The following is a 23156-nucleotide window of genomic DNA, read 5'->3' as shown; positions in this document are numbered from 1 at the left end:
GCATCTTCATGGCAGATTTATTCTGGCCAGAGCTTTGCTGAGACCACTGTGATACTGTACAAAGTGTTTTGGCCTGATCTTAATAACTACTACAGTAGCCACTATGCAGAGAGCAAAGATATGAGTGCGCTGTGTGTGTGTGTGTGTGTGTGTTGCAGGTGATCGAGTCACTGGGCATTATGATCTACAAGGCGCTGGACTACGGTCTGAAGGAGCACGAGGAGAGGGAGCTCAGTCCTCCCCTCGAGAAGCTCATCGACCTCATGATCAACATGGCCGACACAGAGGTGGACGCCTGCCCTGATGAGGGCTACGAGGCCACGGAGGAGGAAGACGAGGCGGAAGAACCGTCCGAGGTGTCCCGAACACGCGGCTACCGCGACATCATAACGGTGAGGAGCGCCGGGGCGGGAGCCCGTAGCCGGGTAACAGAACCACCACGGCCCTCTGGAGCTTTGCTGTGTGCTATAATGAAGTGATGAGCGCAGGCTTTCTGGCTGACAGCGCTGCCAAGCACATCAGGACTTTGGAAGTGGGTTACCTGCTGAACTGGATTATTTTGGAAGCAGGAAACATTGGGCCCGTTCGGACTCGAGTGCGTCACAGAGTGCGTCTAGTTTAATGTAAACATTGCTCGGTAGAAGGAGCTCCTCCTTTTTCCGCTCCTCTCGGCTCCTGTTCGTCATGTGGCCTCCCCAGTCACTGTGCAGTGAGCTCTCTGCTAGCCGAACCGCACAGCGGGTCTGTGGGCTCGTGGTGCAGGCCTTCAGACACACTGCACATGAGCCCGGGGTGCTCTGGCGTGGCTTTATTGGGTACAGTGGGTGTACTGGTTCAGCAGAGTGGCAGTGTGGAGTTGTAGTGGGAGGGTGAAGGGGATTACTGTGCCTGGACGCCCGGCCTCGTATCACAAGCCCACTGAGGAGATGCCGCCACGCTCCGAGAAATGAAATGAAAAGACTTTGTGGAGGGCTCAAGGGATTGGAAATACCAGTCAAAAGTTTGGATACACCCAAACTTTTTATTGTAATAAATGCATTTTAATCTAATGGATTTTTCTTAAATTGGTTTCTAAAACAAATACAATCTGGGAATGGTGCCTATATATGAATTCATAAAAAAATAAATAAATAGATGCTGCGTATATGAGAAGCGTCATAGGTGTCTGCCTCATGAAGCAGGTTAAGAGAACGCCAAGAACGCACAAAGCTCGTATCAAAGTACAGGACAGTTATTTTGAATAATCTAAAATCTAAGATGGTCAATATTCACTTATCACAGCACCATCACATATTTCATTGGTTTGATACCTTCCCTCTTGTTTGTTAAATGCAAAAAACAGCAAAAATGTGTAGGTGCGTCCAAACGTCTGTATGGTACTGTATGTGTAATGTGTGGGTTTATATGAAGTGAACTGCTGGAGTAAAATCAAAGCAGATCTTGGTCCCCACAGTCATATACTGTGTGCAGAACCAAGCGAGATGAAATGGCGGTTTTCATGAAAATCCTTTCATGAGCATGTTGCCTTTCATGAGTCATTCATGAGAGCTGTGAGGGCATCGATGATGGAAGGAGGCATCAGGAGATCCTGCTGCGCTGGATGTGTCTTCTTGATTTCATGTTTGAACTCACTTCCTATTTCTTCACCTTCTTAGTCTTTTTTTTTTCCCTTGCAACGCACGTGTGAACACACCCACCCACCAACCACACGTGAGCCTGTTTTAGAGCAGTTCTAGGTAGAATGACGCCATCGGAACAGGTTTTAAAGCTCGCCTGCTCTTTCTCAGAGGACTGGGGGTTCTCAGAAGTTCCCTGCCACGCTTCTTCACAGGAGCGGTGACTCAGCGCATTACATTCCTGAAGAGGGAGGAGCACTGGGCCAGGCGTGGGGAAAAATGCCACCGAGCTGGTTGGAGGTGTTAATAGTGACTTTAGATTAGCAACAAAGCTACATCGCGCCCCGTGTTGTCGTGCCATGATGATTTAATGACTTCACTCTGATAATGGCTGTGCGTCAGGTCTGTGTCTGTGTTTAGACCTGTCATTCAGGCTTTGGGAGGAGCTGCTACAGGAATTAGATAATTAACCATTTATTCATCATAACACATTTTAATTGGGCAAAATCATAAGAGTGAATCTCTTGGATTTGTTATATAACACATGGATTTAGATCTAAAGTATGAGTATGACAGTGGTGCCAGTCCTGATCTGAGCCAAGTACACAGCTCTATACACTGTGGATTTAACATCTGGTTTTTGTGGTGTGCGTTTGCTTGTTTTTTTACTTCCAAATCCAATTAAAAAATAAAAGACCTTCAATTTTTTTTCTATGCTAAATTCACTTTGCCCCAAATATAAACCACAGTTATGGAATTAGCCAGAATCGAAGGGAATCTTCTTTCTGGTGGAAAATAAGTAAATAAATTATTAATAAATATTTCATTAGAGTAAAATTCTGCTGTTCATGTTGCTATAGAACGCTGAAAGACATTATAAAATATATTTAGGACTCTAATAAACAACACATACTTGGTCCTGCTCTTTGTTATTTAACTGGATAAACTAAATACTTGAAGAAACCTGCACTTCAGTGCACCTGACTGCCATGACTCTCTTCTTTCTTCAGTTATGCTCCTCCCACCTCCCGAGTCCGTCAGATGCCCCGGACCACTACCAGGCCGTGTGCCGCGCCCTCTATGCTGAGAGCAAGGAACTGCACACCTTCCTGGAGAAGATCAAGAGTGCCAAAGAGGTGATTCCCCCCTCCGTGCTGCAGAGTCCTTTCTGCTCTGAGCCACTGTCCTTGGGCCAGTGCTTTGCTCTGCTAAAGATGACCAATAACTGTTCTGAATGTTGCTAGTGTTGGGATTTTCTTCTCCGGACCCAGACGGGCCCCAACACCGCCCCGATGAACCGACGATGGTTTTGACTGAGTGGCCCAAGCAAAGTCTTGACACCAAAAGTTCTTTTAGATTAATTTATATGGAATATAATGGAATACAATTTAATCTAAGTATACGTGGTACAAACTCTTCAGTGCACTGGTGCTAGTTGCCTAAGAATCTACCTAACCCAAGTGGATCTCGGCAGTGTCCAAGCGAAAAGCCTGCCGTGCTGGGCGATGTCCTCTCTTTCATAATCCCTGTCCATAAGTTTCGATTCTTTAAGTTTCGATAACTCCCCAATCCTGGCTGCTCTCCATGGAAAATCACCTGCTCCTCTTCTCCCAGCCTGCCTGCCTGGTTATCTAAAAACTGCTTGCTACACATCCTGCACTGAATAGGCCCCTTCTGTTCTCCTCAAGGCCACTGAGGCCTCCTTACTCCTGCTTTCCCCACAGTCTCCCTGAAAAACACTAAGTTGATACATTGTTATTCACCTTTAAATTTCTTTTTCCTTACACTAGCAGTTCTGGTCCTGCTTTATTAATGCATAAAATTGCTTTCAATTGGCAAGGGTTTTCTCTGAATCTGGATTTCTGGAATTCAATCTTTCAGAATATGAATTTCTGGGCTTTCTGTAGGTAACAGTGGTTATAGATCACTGACTACCTGCATGTTTAATTTGGGAAACAGGGAAACAGATTATACACATGTTTTTAATCCAAACCAGTTTTGTAATACTGCCTAATTTAAACTGCACAGTAGCTATTTGTATCATAACCCATAAAGCCATTATCTTATTTTATTTTTAGTCACTTATAATTTTTGTATCATAGATTTGATAAATATGGCAGTTGTGCCTGTATTGATAAAACATTTTTGCTAACCATCCATTATCTGTACCGCTTGATCCCGCTAGTCGGGGTAACGGGGGGCTGGAGCCAATCCCAGCATCTCTGGGCGAAGGCAGGGTACACCATGGGCAGCTCGCCAGCTCACCACATGGCCAACACACACACACACTGGGCAATCTAGAGTGATCAATCAACCTAACATGCATGTCTTTGGACTGTGGGAGGAAACCGGAGTAGCTGGAGAAAACCCACACAGGCACAGGGAGAACATGCAAACTCCACACAGAGCAGCCCAGACCGAGAATCCAACCCAGACTGCTATGGGTGTATGAGTTCTATGGGTGTATGAGTTCTATGGGTGTATGAGATGAGTTCTATGGGTGTATGAGTTCTATGGGTGTATGAGTTCTATGGGTGTATGAGTTCTATGAGTGTATGAGGTGAGATGGGAGAACCAGCCACTGTCTTCTTGTCTGAGTCACAGGGATGCGCCTGCATGCACAGGCCGGTCAGCCCTCAATAGTGCTTAGTGCAAGGGCTTCCTCCGTCAGGTGGTTACTGAGGGCATGGCCCATTATCTGCTCCCTCCTGACCACTCCCAGGGCAGTTCAGCGACCAACGCCACACCTCCCATACCCGCTCACGGAGCAGGCTCGCTGGGGCCGGAAATGTCCGGACCCCATGGAAGAGGTGGTTGCTTCCACTGCTTCTGTATGATCTGGGTGAACAAATGATGCAATTATGAACAAATCAATTCTGAGTGAGTGTCTTAGGACAACCACAGCTTCATTACAATGAACGAGTTTCTGCTAGTGGTGTTCTGTGGTTGCACACGAGGTGACTACAGAGCCAAGGAGATATCAGAATGGTTTGAAATGATTTTGCATAACACACTGACTTTCTTTGTTGTTATGCTTGAAAGTCATGAAGAGTTTGCCAGTCTGCACTCTAGATTATTGCATAAATGGTTGAGATGCAGGATTTTGTCGACCCAGTTCATGCAGAATGTGGACATTTATTCAGAAATGGAGAATCCAGTAGTACTTACCCACCAAGTAAACAAACCGAGCATTTTCTCCTAGAGCATATGCTAAAATATTCGAATTAGCACATGAGTTAAAAACACATCGGTATCCTCATCTGCGAACGGCATGAAAAAACGTGGCCAGCAAGCACATGCAGGCGGGCTCGAAGCCATCGTCAGGACTTCAGGACTAGCAGGGAGCACCAACAGGACATTGGGAGCGTGTGGAGTGAGGAGGTATCAGGAGAAGCAGTGTGATCAGCTCCCTGTGCGCTGAGGCTTGACAAACAAGGCAGTTCCATTGGGAACTTTCTTGATTTAAGGCTTCTTGCTGGAGTCCACATTTGCACCTCTCTCTCTCTCAGCACCTCATAGACAGTGTACCACAATAGAATGTGGTTTTAATAGGCGACCCACAACAAGACGCAGGCGTATCCAATTTAAATTCCCTTCTGGTTTGCCTGGACCATCTCTCCATCTCTCGGGCCACACTAAACCCCTCACCCCTCACTGTAGTACCTTGGATTTACAAAATTCCTCTCGGTTGTGGCGTGATTGTCATCGATGCAGTTTTGGGTAATCCAGCCTCTGTCGTAAACAGCTCTCTGTTGGTAATGAGCCTTGGCAGTGATTACAATGGCAGTTCGACGTGGCTTATCTTCTGAGCACGCTCACGATCTGGCAAGAACTTCACATGAGGGCTAATCGGTTTATAGGCACCCAGGATGCCTACGGCTCTATAGAGTGTTCTTTAGTTCTGCTAAGGCTCGGCCCAATAAAGCCCCACACTGACCAGGTTCTGACTGTTCTTCTGATTTCTGCTCATCCCCCAGAATTTGCGGCGTATGGACGGGGACACTCCCGAGGAGCCTGTCAGAGACCTGAACGAGCTGCAGAATGCTGATTGGGTAAGAGCTCTCCACATGCTGCAATGGGGCTTAACGCTGGCTGTGGGAGCTTGTAAACAAACACATGCTAGTTATAAGCCATAGCTCCATAGGATAGGTGTGGGTGCTGAGAGGCTTTTAGAGGTATTTAATGGCAAGTGTGTGTGTGTGCGTGCGTGTGTGTGTGTGTGTGTGTGTGATGTCTCTGTTGCCGTGGCTGCAGGCTCGGTTCTGGGTGCAGGTGATGAGGGACCTGAGGGACGGCGTGAAGTTGAAGAAGGTCCAGGAGCGCCAGTACAACCCGCTGCCCATCGAGTACGAGCTCACGCCCTACGAGATGCTCATGGACGACATCCGCTCCAAACGCTACACGCTCCGCAAAGTCATGGTGTGTGTGTGTGTGCGTTTGTGTGTGTGTGTGAGCGTGTGTGCGCGTGTATTTGTGTGTGTGTGTGTGTGTGTGTGTGTGTGTGTGTGTGTGTGTGCGTGCGTGCATGTGTGCGTGTGCGTGCGTGCGTGTGTGTGTGTGTGCGTGCGTGTGTGCACGTGTGTGCGTGAGCATGTGCGCGGATGCGTGTGTGTGTGAGAAATATATAATGTTCTTTGATTATTTCTTAGTGCTAACTACAGCCCTGTTTCTAATGTGTTGATATTTTCCAGCTTTACATTTGTAACAGTACATTATCTCTTCATATTCTGTTTTTTTTACTTTCATTTTCTATAATCAAAGAGAGGGACAGCTAGTTTATCACTTTCTCTATTTCATTTTCTTCCCTTGTGCACGTTTCCTTCGTTTCCTTCATATTTGCTCAGTTCACCACAGCTGTTAAAAGCAGAGATCACTATTTACATTTCTTATCAGATGATGACTTTGTTGTTCTTTGAACTGCGTGGCAGTTTGTTGGCATTTCACCAAACCAACACTGCTATTGGATGCTAATGCTAGTTTGTGGAGTGCGTGATGTAATGTGTCAACCTTTACTCGCATTTACCACCTTTGTCTGAGAGTAACCTGTTCTTAAATAATTATGAAGCAATGGTATTTTTCATAATGCACTACTTTTGTTTGACTCTATAGGATAAATGGCCTTCTGAGGAACATCAGGCCATAGTTGACAGACTTGTTGGGTTGCAAACTTTCATGACGTGTACTTTTCAGTGCCGTTGAATGCCATTACTTTATGGGCTTTGTCTGTCACTGCAACCAAAGCAGTTCTGCGCTGAACTTGGTGCTGTGTGTGCATCTGACCCTTGACCCTTGTTCTGCCTGTCTCTGTGCTGCAGGTGAATGGTGACATTCCCCCCAGGTTAAAGAAGAGTGCTCATGAGGTCATACTGGAATTCATACGATCTAGACCACCTCTCAATCCTGTGAGTGTACACGCCGTTACACATACCACAGCAAAACCCGAGTCTGACAGTGCTGTGTCAAATACAGCAGCGACTGTGTTGTGGGGCTGCAGTGGTAATCCGCGTGCGTGTTGTACCCACGTTAAGGTCTCGGCCCGCAAGCTGAAGCCCCACCCCCCACAGCCCGTCAGCCTCCACGAACGCATCCTGGAGGAGATCAGAGCGGAGAGGAAGCTGAAGCCCGTCTCTCCGGACATGGTTCGCAGGAACCGGCTCGGTTGGTGCTCTCTCACTATCTGCACACCACTGGACTTCAAGCTTAATCTCCTAATCCGCAAATTTACCATCAGCGCTTGCATTTGCTAACCGTTGCATTTGTCCGTGCCCATCGTCGTAGACGCACTTTAAACAAATAGGGTGTGCGTAACGTAATTCCCTTAGCTAAAGCGCCCTTATAAGATCATGGCAGTTCTGGGGGGGGGGGTGCATGAGGGTAAGTCTGGTGGAGAAGAGGAGGGTGCATGTCACTCCATGCAGCAGGCGTGTTTGATCGAGCCCTTCTGCCTCCGCGTCTGCCCACGCTGCGTCCTGCCGTCTGCCGAAGCATCGCTGCTCCATGTTTACTTTTGCTTTTGTAGACGCTCAAGCTAAAATGGTTGGTCTGGATGGTTTTTCTTTCACTGCATGTTTTCTCCTTTTTTTAAAAATCAGTGTTATTCTAAAGAATCTTCATTTCAGGTTTTAACCTGCAGATGGTTGAGCTGCGTTAGTTAGATTTGGGTTTGTCTTTGAGTTGACGTTGTCCACGTCTGTCAGTGGCACACGTCAGTGGCACACGTGTACCGGCAGTGTTGATCCTCTTTGGCTTGCTTGGTCCTTTTATTGCGAAGAGTTCATAAGGGACGTGTGCCAGCCGGGATAAAGCACGAAATGTTGTAAAATTTGGATTTGTATCAGCTTTCATATAATATGGACATTTAATTATTCATAGTGTTCACAAAGGCGTTCGTTAGTTGTTTATAACCGCTTCTGTTTCATAGAAATGGGATTCCAGACTAAAGGTAAGCTGTAATAAAAAATGTAATTACATGATGATGATATTTAATGTTTAGTATCTCAGTACTGCTTTTTTCAGTAGTGTATGACAAAGCTATTTCCTCTTCTGATTAAAGTATGATGTGACAGGAAGATACATTAGTAAAATTGAACTACTTGAGTAATTGCCTAATTCTTCCAAAGCCTTTTTTTCGGACCAATAAGACAGATCTGGGCATGTTGTAGACATTACTGTCAAAAAATATTTTAGATAGAAAAGGAAATCGGTTTGTCATGCATAGATTAAAAAAAGAAAAAATATTACAGTATTGAGATACTGAGCAGTAGATACTGTTGTCATCTAATTCTTCAGATGGTGACGTACACATTTTTACTGTTGAACCCTATCATAAAATGGAACGTTTCAGTGCATTGGCACTTAGGGATTTAAGCTTGTGCTACTTCTGTGAACATCAAGCATTTATGGTGGATGGCGAAACTTGAAGAAGAGATGAGATAGAAAAGGCGGACATTTTAGTGAAACCTGAATAACCCAGTTATGTAAAAACATGAAGCATCATCTCAGTTTGCATTTTTAAATAAAGCCCTTAAAGCCATTTGGGCAAGTGTGCTACGTCTTCAGTCTCCAATTGCTTGGTACCGTACACATTGCTTCTGAATCTTTGAAACTCGAGTATTTAAATTGTTACATAATGTCTGTCTCAGCATTTTCGATGTAATCTTGATATTGAAAGTCTTCTTGTCTTCTATTCATGACCACATTTATTCTTCATCTCTGCTCTCCCTGTTCTGCTGTAACACTGGCTTTGTCTCTCTCTCAGTATTGCGACCACTTAGCATGTCTGTAAGCTTTGACTTATCAGGTAAAGACTGAGCATGGCTTCTTTACCGTGTTCCTCTGGCTCGTGGTGGTGTGTTGCGTCTGCTTTGCTAGCTTCTCATTCGCGTGCAACGTGTATAGGCGAGGGCAGCGCCCCTCACCCTGCTACACCCCCCACACCCGAGGGGGAGGAGTTGGAGGGAGGAAGGGGTGGGTGGATGCAGCCAAAACACCTCCGTTACTTCATCCAGAGAGCGTCATCCTTCTGTCAGCGTCTGGAGGAACGCTCCTTCTCAGGAGGGTGCAGAACGTTGAGGAACATTTCGCTACATTGTTAACGACAACATTTATTCCATGTCCAGATCGGTGTCTCAGTCCAGCAGTATGGCCTCATTGTTTCACAGTATGACCTTAGTGTTAAAACTTCTGAGTTTACTTGCACTGCTGAAAATGCAGATGACCCCCCAGCAACACAAAGCTCTCGTGCAGTTCGGTCGGATCGGCTCGCCCCGATTCGCCCACCGGCTGCTTTGTTCTCTTTTAAAGTAGATCGAGACGAGAACACGGGCTCAGATGCTCATGGCTCGTTTGACCGTAACGATGCCTTAAGCTCAAGGCCAGGTGTGCAGGCACTTTGTAACAATGGTTCCTTGTACCATGTCCGACCCCCATGTGCGTGCCCTGGACTGTGTGCCAGCCTCTCATGGGTGGTCATGCCTGCTAGGCTGCGACCTCTGACCCCCTCAGTTCCTGCTCTTCCTCTCCGTGCCCTTTGGCTCCCACCACCCCGCTGCACCAGAAGTCGTCGTGTTTGTGTTGCCGTCTCGCTGATTTATGTTTGTGCTTCTTTGTGGTGATGTGCGGCTCCCGTGTTGCGTGCCACGCCCACAGATGCTAATTGGCTAATGTCACCGTTTGTGCTTATTGCTTTAGCTCGCTGTGCGAATGTGGCTGATTGGTCGAGAGCCCACAGTGAATGTAGCTGATTGGTCGGTTTCAGCAAATGTGGGCAGTTGTCGTACCTAACCAAATCTCTGTACGGCTCAGAAAGGGCGGGCCCTGCTGATGAAGGAAACTGGTATTGGTGTTTCTGGGATCATATTGAAGAGTTTGTTCCTTTCTAGGCGCGGGCAAAAGCATGAGCACTCCTCAAGACTTGTTCCGATGCTCAGGTAACGTATTTCGAACACGTGCATGAATTTTGGAGCACACAAATCCCCTCCAAAGAGAGGAGCGTCCATGTGGTTGCATTTGTGAGCTTGAGTACGAACTACACGTGTGCAAGCAAGGAATTCACACCAGGACGTCTCAAGGACGTCATGTTTTTCTCTAGCTGAAGAGTCCAGGATAGGTTTGCTAATGGAAATATATGATGCGTGAATGTATGATGTATGAATAAAGTTAACAAGCAGTCAAGGAAACTTCTTAAAAGGAATGAATGTAGTTCTCTGGATGTTGATTATTGGTCTTTGGTTATTTGATTATAAGGCGTATGAGTGAATATAAATGTAGAGGCCTCTTTGCATTGGAATGCTGCTATAAAAGAATGATGTATGATGCAAGAAGAAAACAAGAATTGCATGAACATTAAAGAACTACGGGTGGTGCTCTGTCTGCTGTTTCAGTATGTCAGGAACTGGTGTCTCCCTTTTTAGACATGCAGCTCTATTGGAATTTGTTTCTACAGAACTTCATAACTGGATTTCCGTGCCAAACTACAAAACAAAAAAAACTCTCTTTGGGCCTCTTTTATATCCACTGAAATGAGTGTTATAGGATCATCAGATCAGATCTAATCAGCCTTATTACTCTGCTGCGTCTGACTCTGCCCCATGATGCCTTGCGCAGGCAGGACCACCCTGGATGCGCCCCGGAAGCTGGCCGTAAGCACGCTTGCCTTGGACAACGACCCGCTGCCTGGCCCCAGCCCCAGGGACAGCGTGGACGGGCCTCCGCCCCTCTCCCAGCGGAAGAGACTGCTGAAGGCACCCGCGCTGTCTGAGCTGGACCTCTCCGATTCTGATGTGAGCACATCTGAGTGTTTGTTGCTCATCGCTGAAGAAGATGAGTTTGATTAGAAGGCACTGTTCAGATTAGTGTTGGCTTTTGGGCTGCAGTGAGAGTAGTGGCTTTAGTGCTAGCTCTAATAGCCGGTCTCCTGATCTACAGGAGGAGTCCAGCTCCCACAGGTCGGCCAGCAGTACCAGCATGTCCGCTCCAGTGGTGGACGACGTCTCTCCAGAGTCCCTAGTGGACAAGAGGAGTAAGACTTTCAATTCTACACTGTGAATAAAAAATATGTAGCTTCTGGTATACCTGTAATGTACAATGATTTCACTCTGCCCTTCTCTTTCTCACTGTCACACTCTCCTCCTCTCCCTCCTTCTTCTGTTCTCAGTTCCTCCCAGGTTCCTCCCCTTGTCCTCCACCCCACAGCCTGACCGGCGACCTGCTGCTCCACGGAGGCACTCCATAGAGGAGGAGACCCCCGCCAGCATGCGGCCCTTCGTGCCTCCGTCTCGCCAGACCTCCAGATCGCTAGTGTGTAACATCTCAGTACAGCTTCTCTTTAAGAACCCGGAGAGCTCAGATATCAGCCAGGAGTAACATCTAGAGCAGGGGTTTTGAGTATAGCGGGGCTTATGGAACTAAGGCCTTGGTTTGTCTGTTGTGTGCAGTCACGCAGTGATGCTGATCCAATTCACATGACCGCACTACAGCACACAGCCGAGGACAATGAGAGAGAGAGAGACTGGTGAAGCGGTTACAGAGAGCATTTATGATCTGTTTCCAAAAAGCATAACCATTTAAACAAGCTATGATTATACTTTTGCAGCTTATCTTTTTCTTTAGTATGTTACACAGCGTTTTGTGTACGTAAATGGTCTGTGGAGTTGCAAGGCCCAAAGTACAGGCCAGCGCGAGAAACACAGAGACCTCTTTTCTCAACCGCCTGAAACACTTTGCTGGAGTTCCAGCCCTGTTCTTGTTAAAAGATTGTTCAATCTCATAACAGCCCGTGTTGCCTGCCTACTGGAAAGCTTCATGAGAACAGTGTCAAATACAGCAGATACAATCAGATACAATCAGATACAATCAGAGCATACGGTACACACGGGGGTTGAAGCCTTAGAGTGTTTCAGTAATAGTAATAGTAATAGGGGTACAGACGGACAGTATGTTTTTGGAACATCAAAACATGTCAGTCCATTGTAGTAGACCCCAATTCTGAACACTGAACCCAAGGTCCCTTTAAAGCCTTGAACCCAGTTCTAACACATTGCATGGGATCCTGATTGGTAGATTTTGAAAGGTAGGATTTTAATAAGTTCTGGAAAGAAACCATTGTGTACACTAGACAGCTTGGCTCATGTGGTCCCAAATGGTTGTTATTTTATTTTATTTTTTACACATGTAGATGCATAGTCAGTGGAAATGATTAGAAATAAGCTATAGATTGATATGACCAAATCTTCATGAGATAACCATAACCGTCTAAAATTCAGGACTTATATAGCCTACACTTCTTAGGAAATGGTGTTGATTCTTATAACGATATCCAGTATTAAAGCTGTAAAATTTTCTCCTTCTTGTGTTCTACTGTAGCTGCGTTTGGAGAACAAGGTAAACCACACTTACGGCCTCTTTGCCTTTACTAAAATATTCTTACCTAAAGGAAAGCTGGGAGAAAATGTTTATTAGAAGACACGTAGAACTTGCATCACAAGCATTTTGTCTTAGCAGCACGCACACATGCCACAGAGCCATGAATGGAGAAGACCTCCTGGTATCTTATTTACTCAGTGTCTCTTTCTTCAAAGGAATGTTCATTACAGTGCTTTTTAATTCATCTTCCTAATCTTCTTAGTACATTTATCATGCAGAACATGAAGATTATTGATGTCACTTTATGAAAGTTCTTGGTTGAGGCTGATTCACCTCCATGTGTATCCATGGGGCCGTTCTGTAGTGTATTACATTTAGACTTAGATTTGCTGTTAATACACCAGCCTGTTGTGTTTCCTTTGATGAATGGGCTATGGTTTCCAACTGTGTCAGACCGAAGGGATTACATCTTGAACTACACCGACATCGTTCCAACACTAATTCCTCCGTAACGAGTGGTGTGTTAATGCATAAAACGCCCTCCATGCCCAGAAGTTTCAACTCTTCTTATATTTACACTTAAATGTATGGGAACGTGGTTGGAACACATAATGGTGAAATTCATTGGGATTCCTTTGTGCGTTTTCATTCCCTTGCATGTTTTGCACCTTCATATGAGCTCTTGTGGTTTTGTTCGTGGGGCGTGTTCAGTGTTTTGGTAATCTGGTGTGGGCTGTTTCTATTTAAGGTGTGCTTGCTTATGTTACAGGTGCGTTGTTAAATTTGCTGCTGGGATCTAATCTACAAGCATGGTGTGCTAAAATGTGGATGTGTTCATTTTCCTACTTTTAAATGTTTGTGTGTGTGTGTGTGTTTAGGAGGAATTTTGCTACCCTGTAGAGCGTCTGGCTCTGACAGTGGAGGAGGTAATGCACATCAGGCAGGTTCTGGTCAAAGCAGAGATGGAGAAGTTTCAGCAGTACCAGTACAAAGACATCTACAGTGCCCTAAAGAAAGGAAAAGTGAGCCCCCTGCCCCCCCCCTCTTCCTCTTCCTCCTCCTCCTCCTCCTCCTCCTCCACACACCTGCTGCTCTGGCACCAGACGATGCCTCAGAGTTCAGGACATATTTTCTATTACTTTATTATTAAAATAAATTCACAAATACCAATGCTCAATATTTTGGAAAACTGAACACTGGACAAAGCCAACCCAGTCTGCTCCTTCTTCTACACTTAGCTTTGCTTTTGCTGTCGGGAAAAGAAGTTCTCCATTTTCACCTGGTCTTACACCTGTCAGTTCTGCAAGAGGTGAGCAGAGAGTACCCATTTACCTTGTGTGGGACTTTACAAATGACAAATAACTGTCTGCTAGGCTCCGTCACCGAACAAGTAAAACGATCTCTGACTTAATTTGCAGGCCTGTCTGTTCACAGTGCTGTAAGAAGGTAAGTGTAACTGTAATATACTCCTAGTATGCTCCTCGTTCATATCAAATTGATTGTCATTGCACTTGTCTCCTAACTACCTCTTAACCATATGTCCTTCCTCAATATAAGATGAAGCTACCTTCTCAGCCCCAAGCCAAGCTGCCAATTTACTCCCTGAGCTCCACCACCACGCCCAAGGAGGCTGGAGCCGTTGCCCAGGTGGAGAAGCCCTCAACCAGCCAAGGGCACCGCAAACTCAGCCTACACCGCTCCCTATCCAGGTAACTCCAGGAATGCTAAGTCGCTTCAGGACTTAGTTAGTAGTTTGAAGGCTTTCGATCGTACTAACGACCGACTGTGATCTTTGCAGACATTCTAAGCACGGTGAGCACTCGTCCTCTCGAGAGGAGGTGGAGCTGCCGAAGGAGCTGACGGAGGACTGGAGCTCCACGGACGTGTGCATCGACTGTAGGAAGTTCATCAACGACATCATCTGCAACAGCAAACGCAGCTCGGCCGCGGCCGGCAAACGGGCTCGCGTCAACCGCAAGACCCAGTCTGTCTACTTGTCCTCCACCAGCTCCAGGGACTACCGCCCCTCGGAGCGGACCATCAGCGAGATGTAGGGGAGGAGCTCTCGCCTCCTGACGGCACCGCCTCCTGGGCGGGGAGGGGGGAGGTCGTGTGTCAGCTGCCTCTTCTACCAAGTGCTGGGAACTCCAGTGATCCGGTCCAGTCACGTGGTCCATCCTGCCTGTACAATCGGTTGGCACCTTGGTTTCAGCAGGAAAGTCAGGTGTGATGGGTCTTACATATGACTGCATGACCAGAACAAAAGGAATATCCCAAGATAGGTAATTACTGTAGTGGTCTGTAGTCACCGTCTTCAGTTTTTTCTCCTTTCCTCTTCTGTTGGACAAGAGTCGGTGGTGACTGAGGAAATGAAGCCGTTGTTTCAGTGTGGGAATGTAATCGAACCCGCCCATCTCAGGAAAAGGTACTTTGGTCTGGTGTTTAAGCTGTTCGAGCTTCAAAGCCCATTATACTAGCTTTTTTCACATGACAGGTGTGCGTGTTCTACCACTGAGTGAATGTCAGTGAGGGTGAGGTGATTTTCAGGTAACAGTGGGAGATGAGGTAACCTCAACGGTACATAGAACCTGAATGTATGTTTTCATTACACTGAGAACAAGACAAGTGTATGTAAATAGCGAGTTGAAGGATCAGTCCCCATGTGTAACTGAGAAAACACTTAATGATTATTTTGCCCCACTCAGGGAGAGGTGAAGGATTCAATCTCTGAGAGACAGACAGGCAGACTGGGTCTCACTGTCTGTCTAACTATTAAAGAGCAACTCTAACCAAATGCTTTTTCCCTCTCATGTTTGGTTTGTTTCAACTGCTGCTTTTTTACTAATATACTTCAAATTAGTAAAAATGTTTTGATAATTGCAATTTTTTTCTGGATATATATATATACACACAAATATATATATTTTTGCTTCAGTTTAATGATACTGTTTATGCGACTTTAGTAAAAAATAAAATAAAATAAAAATAGGAGTAACCACAGCTCTGTGATCTTTTTGTAGGGTCTGTTTGAAAATTAAATAATGATGTTTCTCTAGAAATAGCTTGCTTGTGCCAAAATAACTCTCCACAGGATAATCTGTGTCTTGGACCTGTTGTATATAATTAATATATTCTGTCCTTGTGTGAGGATGTAAATGGACTACTTTTGTAGGTTATGTTAAGGAAGTGCCACGTGTCCATATCACAGCTGAGCTCATGTTGTCTCTTATGTCCATATGGTTTTATGTTAATGTTATTACTATTGTAATTATTTACTTTTTCTTGTTTGCAAATAATTTTTTATCACTTTAGTTTCACACACAGCACTTTCACAAGATGGTAAAATGCCTTTTTATTTATTATTTTTAATCCTCGTTTTTGTTTCCAGGCAGTAATTCCAAGTGCTATGTAACATTCCAGATCTGTTGGCCACTCTCTCCTCTGTTGGGTGCCATGCTGTGGGATTTGCCATGATCTGAAGCCCAGTTAATCTTAAGCACAGGGCGGAGGTGTTATTCCTTCAATTCTCCAAAAACACTACATAAGCTGTAGAAGATAAAATGCTGTGGATGAGCGTTTTGCAGATTGGTCATTCACCTGACTACTGCCTGTGTAAACGAAGAGTGTGCATGTAACAACCGTGGAACTGATTTTTTAAAGTGAATGAACTCAATAAATAAATTTCAAATTGACTAGCTATTTGGAAATCTGTCTGGATTTTTTGAGGCACTATAGTGCCGTGAATGGGTTTCCCATGGATTCCCTAGCCACGCTTTCAAGTTGCTGTACATTTCGACAGTCATATAGCGACATCTAGTGTTTAACTACAACTATGCCTCTCGCCTCCAAAGGGTAATTATGTTGTCGTACAACCCACATGCTTGTTAAAATTGTTGCTTGCGTTTTGATAACCATGCATAGTACAATGTTATTGATGCTGCTGTTGATAAACCGGTCACTCTTCTTTCTGCTTCTGACAGTTTAAGCTTACTAGTAATCTTAAACACATTCCAGGTAACCATTATCTATACATGGTGTAATACTGTAGATAAAAGAATTTCAGAGCACTCCTCTGTTTAATACAGTATAATAATAGCTTGTTTATATGGTAGTATATATTATAACATATTATATTATAATTATAAACTATATTATATTTATAAGTTTTTTGCTCTTGGATATCGAGCTATATCTAGCATTGCCCTGTAGGGGACAGAATAACTTCGGGTGAACATGAATTTGTCATCTAATCTGTCACTGCTAATGGATTGTTTTCCATCAAATTTGTTATTAGGCGGTTAATATTAGAACATTTGTGTCAGATTATGTGTCGGGCCAAAGGTTTGAAATTATGATCCAAGACGAAGGATGTAGCACTGGTTCACCAGTACACTGTACCTTCATTCTGGAGACTTCATTTTGTGGGAAAGAAATTACAGCACTAAGACTATTTGTTTGCTCGATTGAGCATAATCAACATGAAGCAATACACAACTCTTAATAAGAATCTAAAATTCAAAAATAATGAAATAATTAATAAACAACGAAGCAGAACATAACAACAAACAGAGACCTGATTGCCTAAATGCTGAAGCACACTACAGTGAGAGGCATCTGCATAGCAGAACCCCCTGGACCAGGTCACAGTGACCTGAGTTTGGTTCACTTTGGAAAGTGAACACGCAGTACCCTCTGTTGTAGCCAGTGCTCTTTTTTGCTGGACTGTGCTGTACCAGTCTGGTGCAAGGCTGGCACTTACTGCGTGCGACGTGACCCTTGGCATGTCCACGTCTCCACTGCCCTCCTCCACAGGCATGCTTGAGTCTATTTGAGTCCTGGGAAACATGAGTCAGCTCACTCTATTGAGCCCCTGGGCCATGTGGCAGAGAATTTTAATAGACCTTGTTACCTGCAGTAATACTATGACGTGTTTAAATGTCCCATGTAGCTTAACCATAAATACCGGACTGCCCACATATAAGAAAGTTTAAAGAAATCATAGAAATCAGAATCCAGTATGCTGTTATCTCTTAATTGCATGTTTGTATGCATGTTTAAATAAGACATGTTTTCAAATATTTACAAAAACGTGGATCACTTTGGATTGGCCTTTGTATCTAATAATAGATTACATATTTGGGTAGTTTTTATTACTTTTGTGTGCTTAAAAAGACTCACAGGGAGTCAAGATCAATTCATATACAGATATAAACTGTAATGAACTGATCTGTTTTTCATCAGAACCCATTTACCAACAAGGACGTCTTCAGTTCACTACTCCACTATAAACGTTTGTTTTTTCATTAACCATTGTGTGCTTGGAGTCTTCCTTCATCAGCAAGTTTCTTAAATTATTTCATTAAACAGCACAAGGTTTGCACAAAAATAGCAGGAACAGTCGGAGGAGCAGACGCGTTGACAGAGCTGCATCCTCATCCTCGTTTGTGGTCTTCTTCGTCCAGCCTGCCAGGATCTGTCCTGGCCATCTGTTTGGGGTTTGCAGAAAATGTGGTCTTCTCAAGTAAACAGTACAGGTCTTTGCAATCAAGTCCAATGCCTGAAAACACAAAGTGCCTCCCAGCAGCAGTTTATCTATTGGCTCTGAAGGAATGTGTGTTTCTAAAGTGACTTTAAATGGACGTCAATAGGGCGCTGCTGTCCGCTGCCATGTGGTGAGAGAATTTTGTTTTCCCCAGATCGACCTCCAGTGGGTCTGGATTCTGAACATTTGTTCTGAGTTTGCTGACAAGGTTCACGGTGACTTTTGCCTACCGAGAGGAGATGACGGGTGATGAAAAGTTCTCGAGCGAGATACTCTGGCCTGTGAAGATTATGTGGGTCACAGCTGTGCGCTGCCATGCTGGAGTTGCCGCACAGGGGTGCTGGGGTGCCGGGCGTCTCGGAGCACGTTCCCATGGGCACCGTCGCCGTGACACCTCCTACTCATCAGCATCAAATCTCCTTTGATTTAGGACACTGCAGCTGCTAGCGTGATGCGGTCACATACCATCAAAGCTCCGGCACAGGCTCACTCATCCAGCAAGGGAATGCGAAGCTCCCTCAGATGGCTCCCGGTCTCAGCTGTTGTCCCGTATTTAATTTTTTTTTTGTACAGGCAGTTAGCTGCATGCCTAAAGCAGTAGTTCAGGCTCCCTCTCATCAGTCATGGTGGGTTGGGTCGGTTGGAGACACAGATCAGGGCCAGTGAGCCATGGTCGAAGAGCTTGAAGGGTAACGATCCCTTAGACGTCCACACATCCGCTTTAGGGTCATAGCACTCGAAGCAGTCGGAGTCCTCGATGGTGTCGTGGGTGTTGAGGAAGCGGCCACCTGTTACGTAGACCTTGTTGTTGATTACGGTGGCTGAGTGGTGCATCCTCCTCTCCCGCATGTTCTGACATTTGACAAACTTGTTGGCTTTGGTGTCATAGGCAATCACCCTTCTTGTATATCCTTGTGTGTATGGAAACAAAAAAGCACATCACTTAAATACGAGTTAGTTTTTTGCTCGATTAATGGTGTTTCATGTATAATATTAAAGCTGAAGATGGTATACTAAGCTCACCTCCAATTATATAAATTTTGTCTTCTATGACAGTAGCAGGTGCACACACATTCTTCACTGTCCGGGTCTCCAATCTAGACCACGTGTTCCTCGGGATGTGATAAACCTTGAGAAAAGTAGGAGGTATGTGTTCAATTAGGAGAGATCAGGCCATGAAATCTGCAAGCAAATCACAGACGAACTCTATGGGTACCTGTATTAATCTCACGGGGTTCTGCATGGAGTCCTCCCCTCCAAACACGTAGATCCTCTGGTCATTAGCGGCCACTGCGGGGTGCAGGACCGCGGTGGGCATGGGCGCCATGGCCTCCCACTGGTTGAACATGCTGTTGTAGCGCTCCACCGTGTTGGAAATCTGTCTGTCGGCTCCGATGCCCCCCAGCGCGAAGATGAAGTGCAGGTACGACACGCTCTGGTGGGCGTAGCGCGCGGCCAGCATGGGCTCCGCCGTCCTCCACTGGTTGGTCTTCAGCGAGAGGGTGTAGACCGTGGCGCTGACGGCCCCGTCTCCGGACGCCAGGCTGAGGCTCAGGCCTCCCACCACGTAGAGGATGCTGTGGATGCAGACGTAGGCGGCCTTGTAGAGGCGCAGAGGGAGCTTGGCCAGCCACTGCCAGCGCTGCGTGCGTTCGTCGAAGAGCAGCGCCTCCCGCGACGTCTGCTCGTTGTTCTTGCGTCCGCCCACCACCACCAGCGTCTCCCGGCAGGTGTAGCGGCGCGGCGTGGTCCACAGGGGCTTCAGCTCCCGCGCGCACCGGGCGCTGACCGAGAACATCAGCCGCCGCACGGACTCGATGATCTCGGTGCAGAGCGTGGAGGACTGGACCAGCGGGTCGTTGGCTATGAACTGGAACAGGTAGGTGGGGTGGATGTAGCGGAGGCGCACCTTCTTGAAGAGGTCGTGGATGGCGCCCCGGCGGGAGAACGGGTCGTGGTGGATCCAGGCGAGGAGCGTCTCGAACACCTGCTCCTCCTCGGCGCACAGCCTGTCGTCCTCCAGGTAGCACATCAGCTCGGGGAGCGAGAGCTCGCAGAAGTCCTCCGAGGCAGCCACGTCGGAGAAGCAACGCACGGCCATCTCCTTCGCCCGGTCTCGCAGGCTGTCGCAGTGCAGGATCTCGGACAGGCGGATCATGCTCAGGCAGTTGTCTGGGTTCAGCTGCTCCTGCAGGAAGGCGGAGCAGGCCTCGAAGAGCCTCGTGTACTGCAGCATAGATGCAGCTTGCATCAGAGGCAAGACCAGCTCCATCGTTATAGTCATGGCTCCTGTATAGATGTAGTCCACGATGCCCCCCAGGACCTCTGAGGTGATGCCCTTCAGGGCCACCCGGGTCTGGCTGCTCTCGCGAAAGTTACTGCAGAACATGGCACGGAAGTAAGGGCTACTGGAGACCAGCACATTCCTGTGGCATGGGATCTCCGTGTCCTCCGCGCACAGCAGGACGTCGGTGAAGACCCGATCCTGCCTCAGAGAGTTCAGCTGGCGCAGTAAGTGGGCAGGAAGCTCCAGGTCCTTGAATGGAAAAACCTCAGGTGATGAACAGGCCATTCTATAATCAGCAAGGGAGAGAGAGAGAGAGAGAGAGGGAGAGAGGGGGGAGAGAGAGAAATGGAGAGCTACAACTCATTTAGTGTTCTTTTAGACAAAGTATATCACAGCACTTGTCTTGCAAATAAACCTCTGACCTTTCAGACAGGTCTAAGTGAGTGATATGTTTTTATTTGTTGCTGGTAAACCATCATGTGTTATTTCCTGTTTAAATCCCATTTCCCTTAAATAATCTTAACACATTTTCTAATCAAAACTGATCAAAGCATTCATTTCATGCCCAAGCTGGGTCTAAGTCCACCCTGGGTTTGCCCTTGACAGCCTCACTGCTTGGACGAGGGCATTTCATGAAGCTATTATTGGCATCAAGTTATCCAATCACCCCAGAGACAGCTACTGATTTTAATTCCCCTTAGATCACACGGACCACTGGGACTGCTATTTTGGGACGTTAATTGTTATAATTTATTATTAACTGTGATTATTAAGGCTCTGACAACAGATGACCAGTAGTATTCCCCAGCCATGTCCTGGGAAAAGCAAATTACAATTTATATTTAAACAACACATTTAAAATGTGCTTAAAATAGCAATACAGCATTCTCAGTTGTCAATGCAATTGTCCATAGTAACACAAGAGTCATGATCACATAATCCACTTTAAAATGGGCTGAGTGTATAATTGTTGACTGCTGCTACAGGATTATATATGGAGCAAATCTGAAACACCAAACAAGTATGTAAGAGTACAAACATTTTGGATTTACATTGATATGGTGTAACATGTACAAGTTAATGCTATAATTACCTGACAGCTCTCTCACAAATTATGTAACACCGTAAAACAAGATTAGAGAGGTAAAAAAAGACACCAGGAAGCATGTAGCTCATTATAAGCTATAATGAACTGTAGAAGTATGAATTTTTATACACTAAATCCATTTTGTTACTTCCCCTACTGAACAGACGTAAATCCCTTTGAGAGATCACAGTGAACTCTCAAATCATGTGATTAACAAACTAAGAAAATAAACTAGTGAATATTATAAAGAATTCCCCTCAGGTTCCAATAGGTAATAAGTGGTAAATTAACAAATGAATTGCTATTTGGAACTAAAACAGCCAATTTAACCATTTAGAGTTTCAAAAGTAACAATTTCACTGGATTTACCTTACAACCCATATTTGTGCCAAGATGACTGCTTACCTCTGGTCTGTCTGTTCTTAAAAACCCAACGTGTCTGGCCAGAATCAATCACAATTCAGCTTCATTACAACCAAAACCATTTTGCTGAAATATCACAAAAAAAAAGAATAAAATGGCCCAGTAGATATGAGCACAGAGGAAGGTTCATCACCAAGTCAGGAGCTTGCCATGAGGTTGCTGTGTACATTCCAGCTCCCCAGAATAGTTCTGGAGGCTTCAGTTGTCTACAGGCCTTTGACGTTTCCCTTGCGTCTTCCCACACCGGTTAGCCCTGCACCATGTGCTTTGTGTGTTTACAGTGGCAGGGGCGAAAAGCCTAGCTTAGTCTGGGGACAGACACGAGGTCGGCGGGCTGTGACCACCCCTTAGTGGTCTTGTGTAACCCAGGAAGCTGGTAAATATAGAGCTGTGCTGAAGGCTTGGCTGAGTGGGGGGAACAGCTGAATATCTGGAGGCGTTACCTTGGTTTGCCATGGACTAGGGAGGTGAAGATGACCATGTCAGTTTGTTGATCAGCTGGTACTCATTACATTATAGGTCCAGTTGTCCAAACTGATGCTTACACTGACCAGTGGCAAGGACCCAACTGTCACTCCAAACATCATACTGTGCATGGTGAAATTGAACTGTGGAAACCTCAGGGAAGAGGAGAGAGAGCGAGAGAGAAACAGAGAGAGAGAAAGAGAGAGAGAGAGAGAGAGAGAGAGAGAGAGAATAATGCTGTTGCTGAAATAAAATAAAATAAAATAAAAAGATTTCACTTGCTACTTTGAAGACGCTTGTGCTAGAATCTCAGCCTGATTGAACCTACAGATGATTTTTGTGATTTTGAGCAGATGAAATATTGCTGGTTAGCGAAATCAACAGCAGCATCTGGAGACATGAGTTACTGTCATGTTGATTTTGCCGCTGAGCAAAGGTAAACACATATGCACGTAGGCGGATTGAATGGCATTTGACGACCCGGCGTGTGTCTGGAGGAATACTGTGACCTCCACCTGTCGAGGAAGGCGTTTGTCCACCATTTTAATTTATATAACGTAACATAGCTTAAAGGCATTTTAAGATCATTAGAAAGATCATAATACGCTTTAGGGTCATTTGCAGGGAGATTATTCCGTATCCTAAGGGGCCTTTGTTTTAAATATTTAAGATGCAACGTGTCTGGCTTTTTTCCGTTTATTCAAATGCAGGTGTTGGGCGGACTAGTACTGAATCATTCAGCACCTGCAGCGTGGACCCGGTGCGTCACGTGCTGAACGGAAGTGACGAACGTCTCCAGAAGCGTGACGAAGGCTTGCTCGAAACTACAACACGGAAGTGGGCATTCATGAACATCGCTGAAATAATATCACA

The 23156-nt window shown here is 45.6% G+C and overlaps 2 protein-coding genes across 9 annotated transcripts in view; one reads left to right on the top strand and one right to left on the bottom strand.

The window, feature by feature from the left end:
- Positions 1-16176, top strand: part of spire1a (spire-type actin nucleation factor 1a) — a 31118-nt gene extending 14942 nt beyond the window's left edge. The window contains exons 3-19 of one of the 6 annotated variants that reach the window (XM_077008569.1): positions 159-392; positions 2627-2752; positions 5594-5668; positions 5871-6035; positions 6932-7018; positions 7145-7274; positions 8875-8916; positions 9998-10045; positions 10722-10897; positions 11043-11136; positions 11272-11414; positions 12480-12497; positions 13358-13501; positions 13718-13788; positions 13898-13925; positions 14037-14188; positions 14278-16176. In XM_077008569.1, coding sequence (XP_076864684.1) covers positions 159-392; positions 2627-2752; positions 5594-5668; positions 5871-6035; positions 6932-7018; positions 7145-7274; positions 8875-8916; positions 9998-10045; positions 10722-10897; positions 11043-11136; positions 11272-11414; positions 12480-12497; positions 13358-13501; positions 13718-13788; positions 13898-13925; positions 14037-14188; positions 14278-14533 — 1989 coding nt within the window. In that variant the 3' untranslated portion in view covers positions 14534-16176. The remainder of the gene's footprint in view (positions 1-158; positions 393-2626; positions 2753-5593; positions 5669-5870; positions 6036-6931; positions 7019-7144; positions 7275-8874; positions 8917-9997; positions 10046-10721; positions 10898-11042; positions 11137-11271; positions 11415-12479; positions 12498-13357; positions 13502-13717; positions 13789-13897; positions 13926-14036; positions 14189-14277) is intronic. The other 5 variants (XM_077008570.1, XM_077008571.1, XM_077008572.1 and 2 more) reach the window with 5 other exon arrangements.
- Positions 14974-23097, bottom strand: klhl38a (kelch-like family member 38a). 3 transcript variants are annotated; one of them, XM_077008577.1, is made up of 4 exons: positions 22262-23097; positions 19238-20594; positions 19045-19150; positions 14974-18932 (listed from the first exon to the last, which is right to left on the bottom strand). In XM_077008577.1, exons 1-4 carry the CDS (start codon positions 22297-22299, stop codon positions 18643-18645), a joined length of 1791 nt encoding a protein of 596 aa, XP_076864692.1. In that variant the 5' UTR covers positions 22300-23097; the 3' UTR covers positions 14974-18642. The 3 variants fall into 3 exon arrangements, with proteins under 3 accessions (XP_076864692.1, XP_076864693.1, XP_076864694.1); XM_077008578.1 differs by lacking the exon at positions 22262-23097 and adding an exon at positions 21801-22253; XM_077008579.1 differs by having other exon boundaries at positions 18757-18963.
- Positions 23098-23156: the final 59 nt, after the last annotated feature.

The sequence above is a fragment of the Brachyhypopomus gauderio genome, chromosome 6, assembly GCF_052324685.1.
Source record: "Brachyhypopomus gauderio isolate BG-103 chromosome 6, BGAUD_0.2, whole genome shotgun sequence".
NCBI classification, from domain to species: Eukaryota; Metazoa; Chordata; class Actinopteri; order Gymnotiformes; family Hypopomidae; genus Brachyhypopomus; species Brachyhypopomus gauderio.
This window is presented reverse-complemented; position numbering and strand designations above follow the sequence as displayed.

Bases quoted from the DNA above. Each gene is read 5' to 3' on its own strand.
- klhl38a (XM_077008577.1), bottom strand. From the start codon at position 22,299: ATGGTCATCTTCACCTCCCTAGTCCATGGCAAACCAAG. The intron at 20,595-22,261 runs GTAACGCCTCCA...TGCTGATTATAG, and splicing joins CTAGTCCATGGCAAACCAAG to AATGGCCTGTTCATCACCTG. The intron at 18,933-19,044 runs GTGAGCTTAGTA...CATACACACAAG, and splicing joins CAAAATTTATATAATTGGAG to GATATACAAGAAGGGTGATT.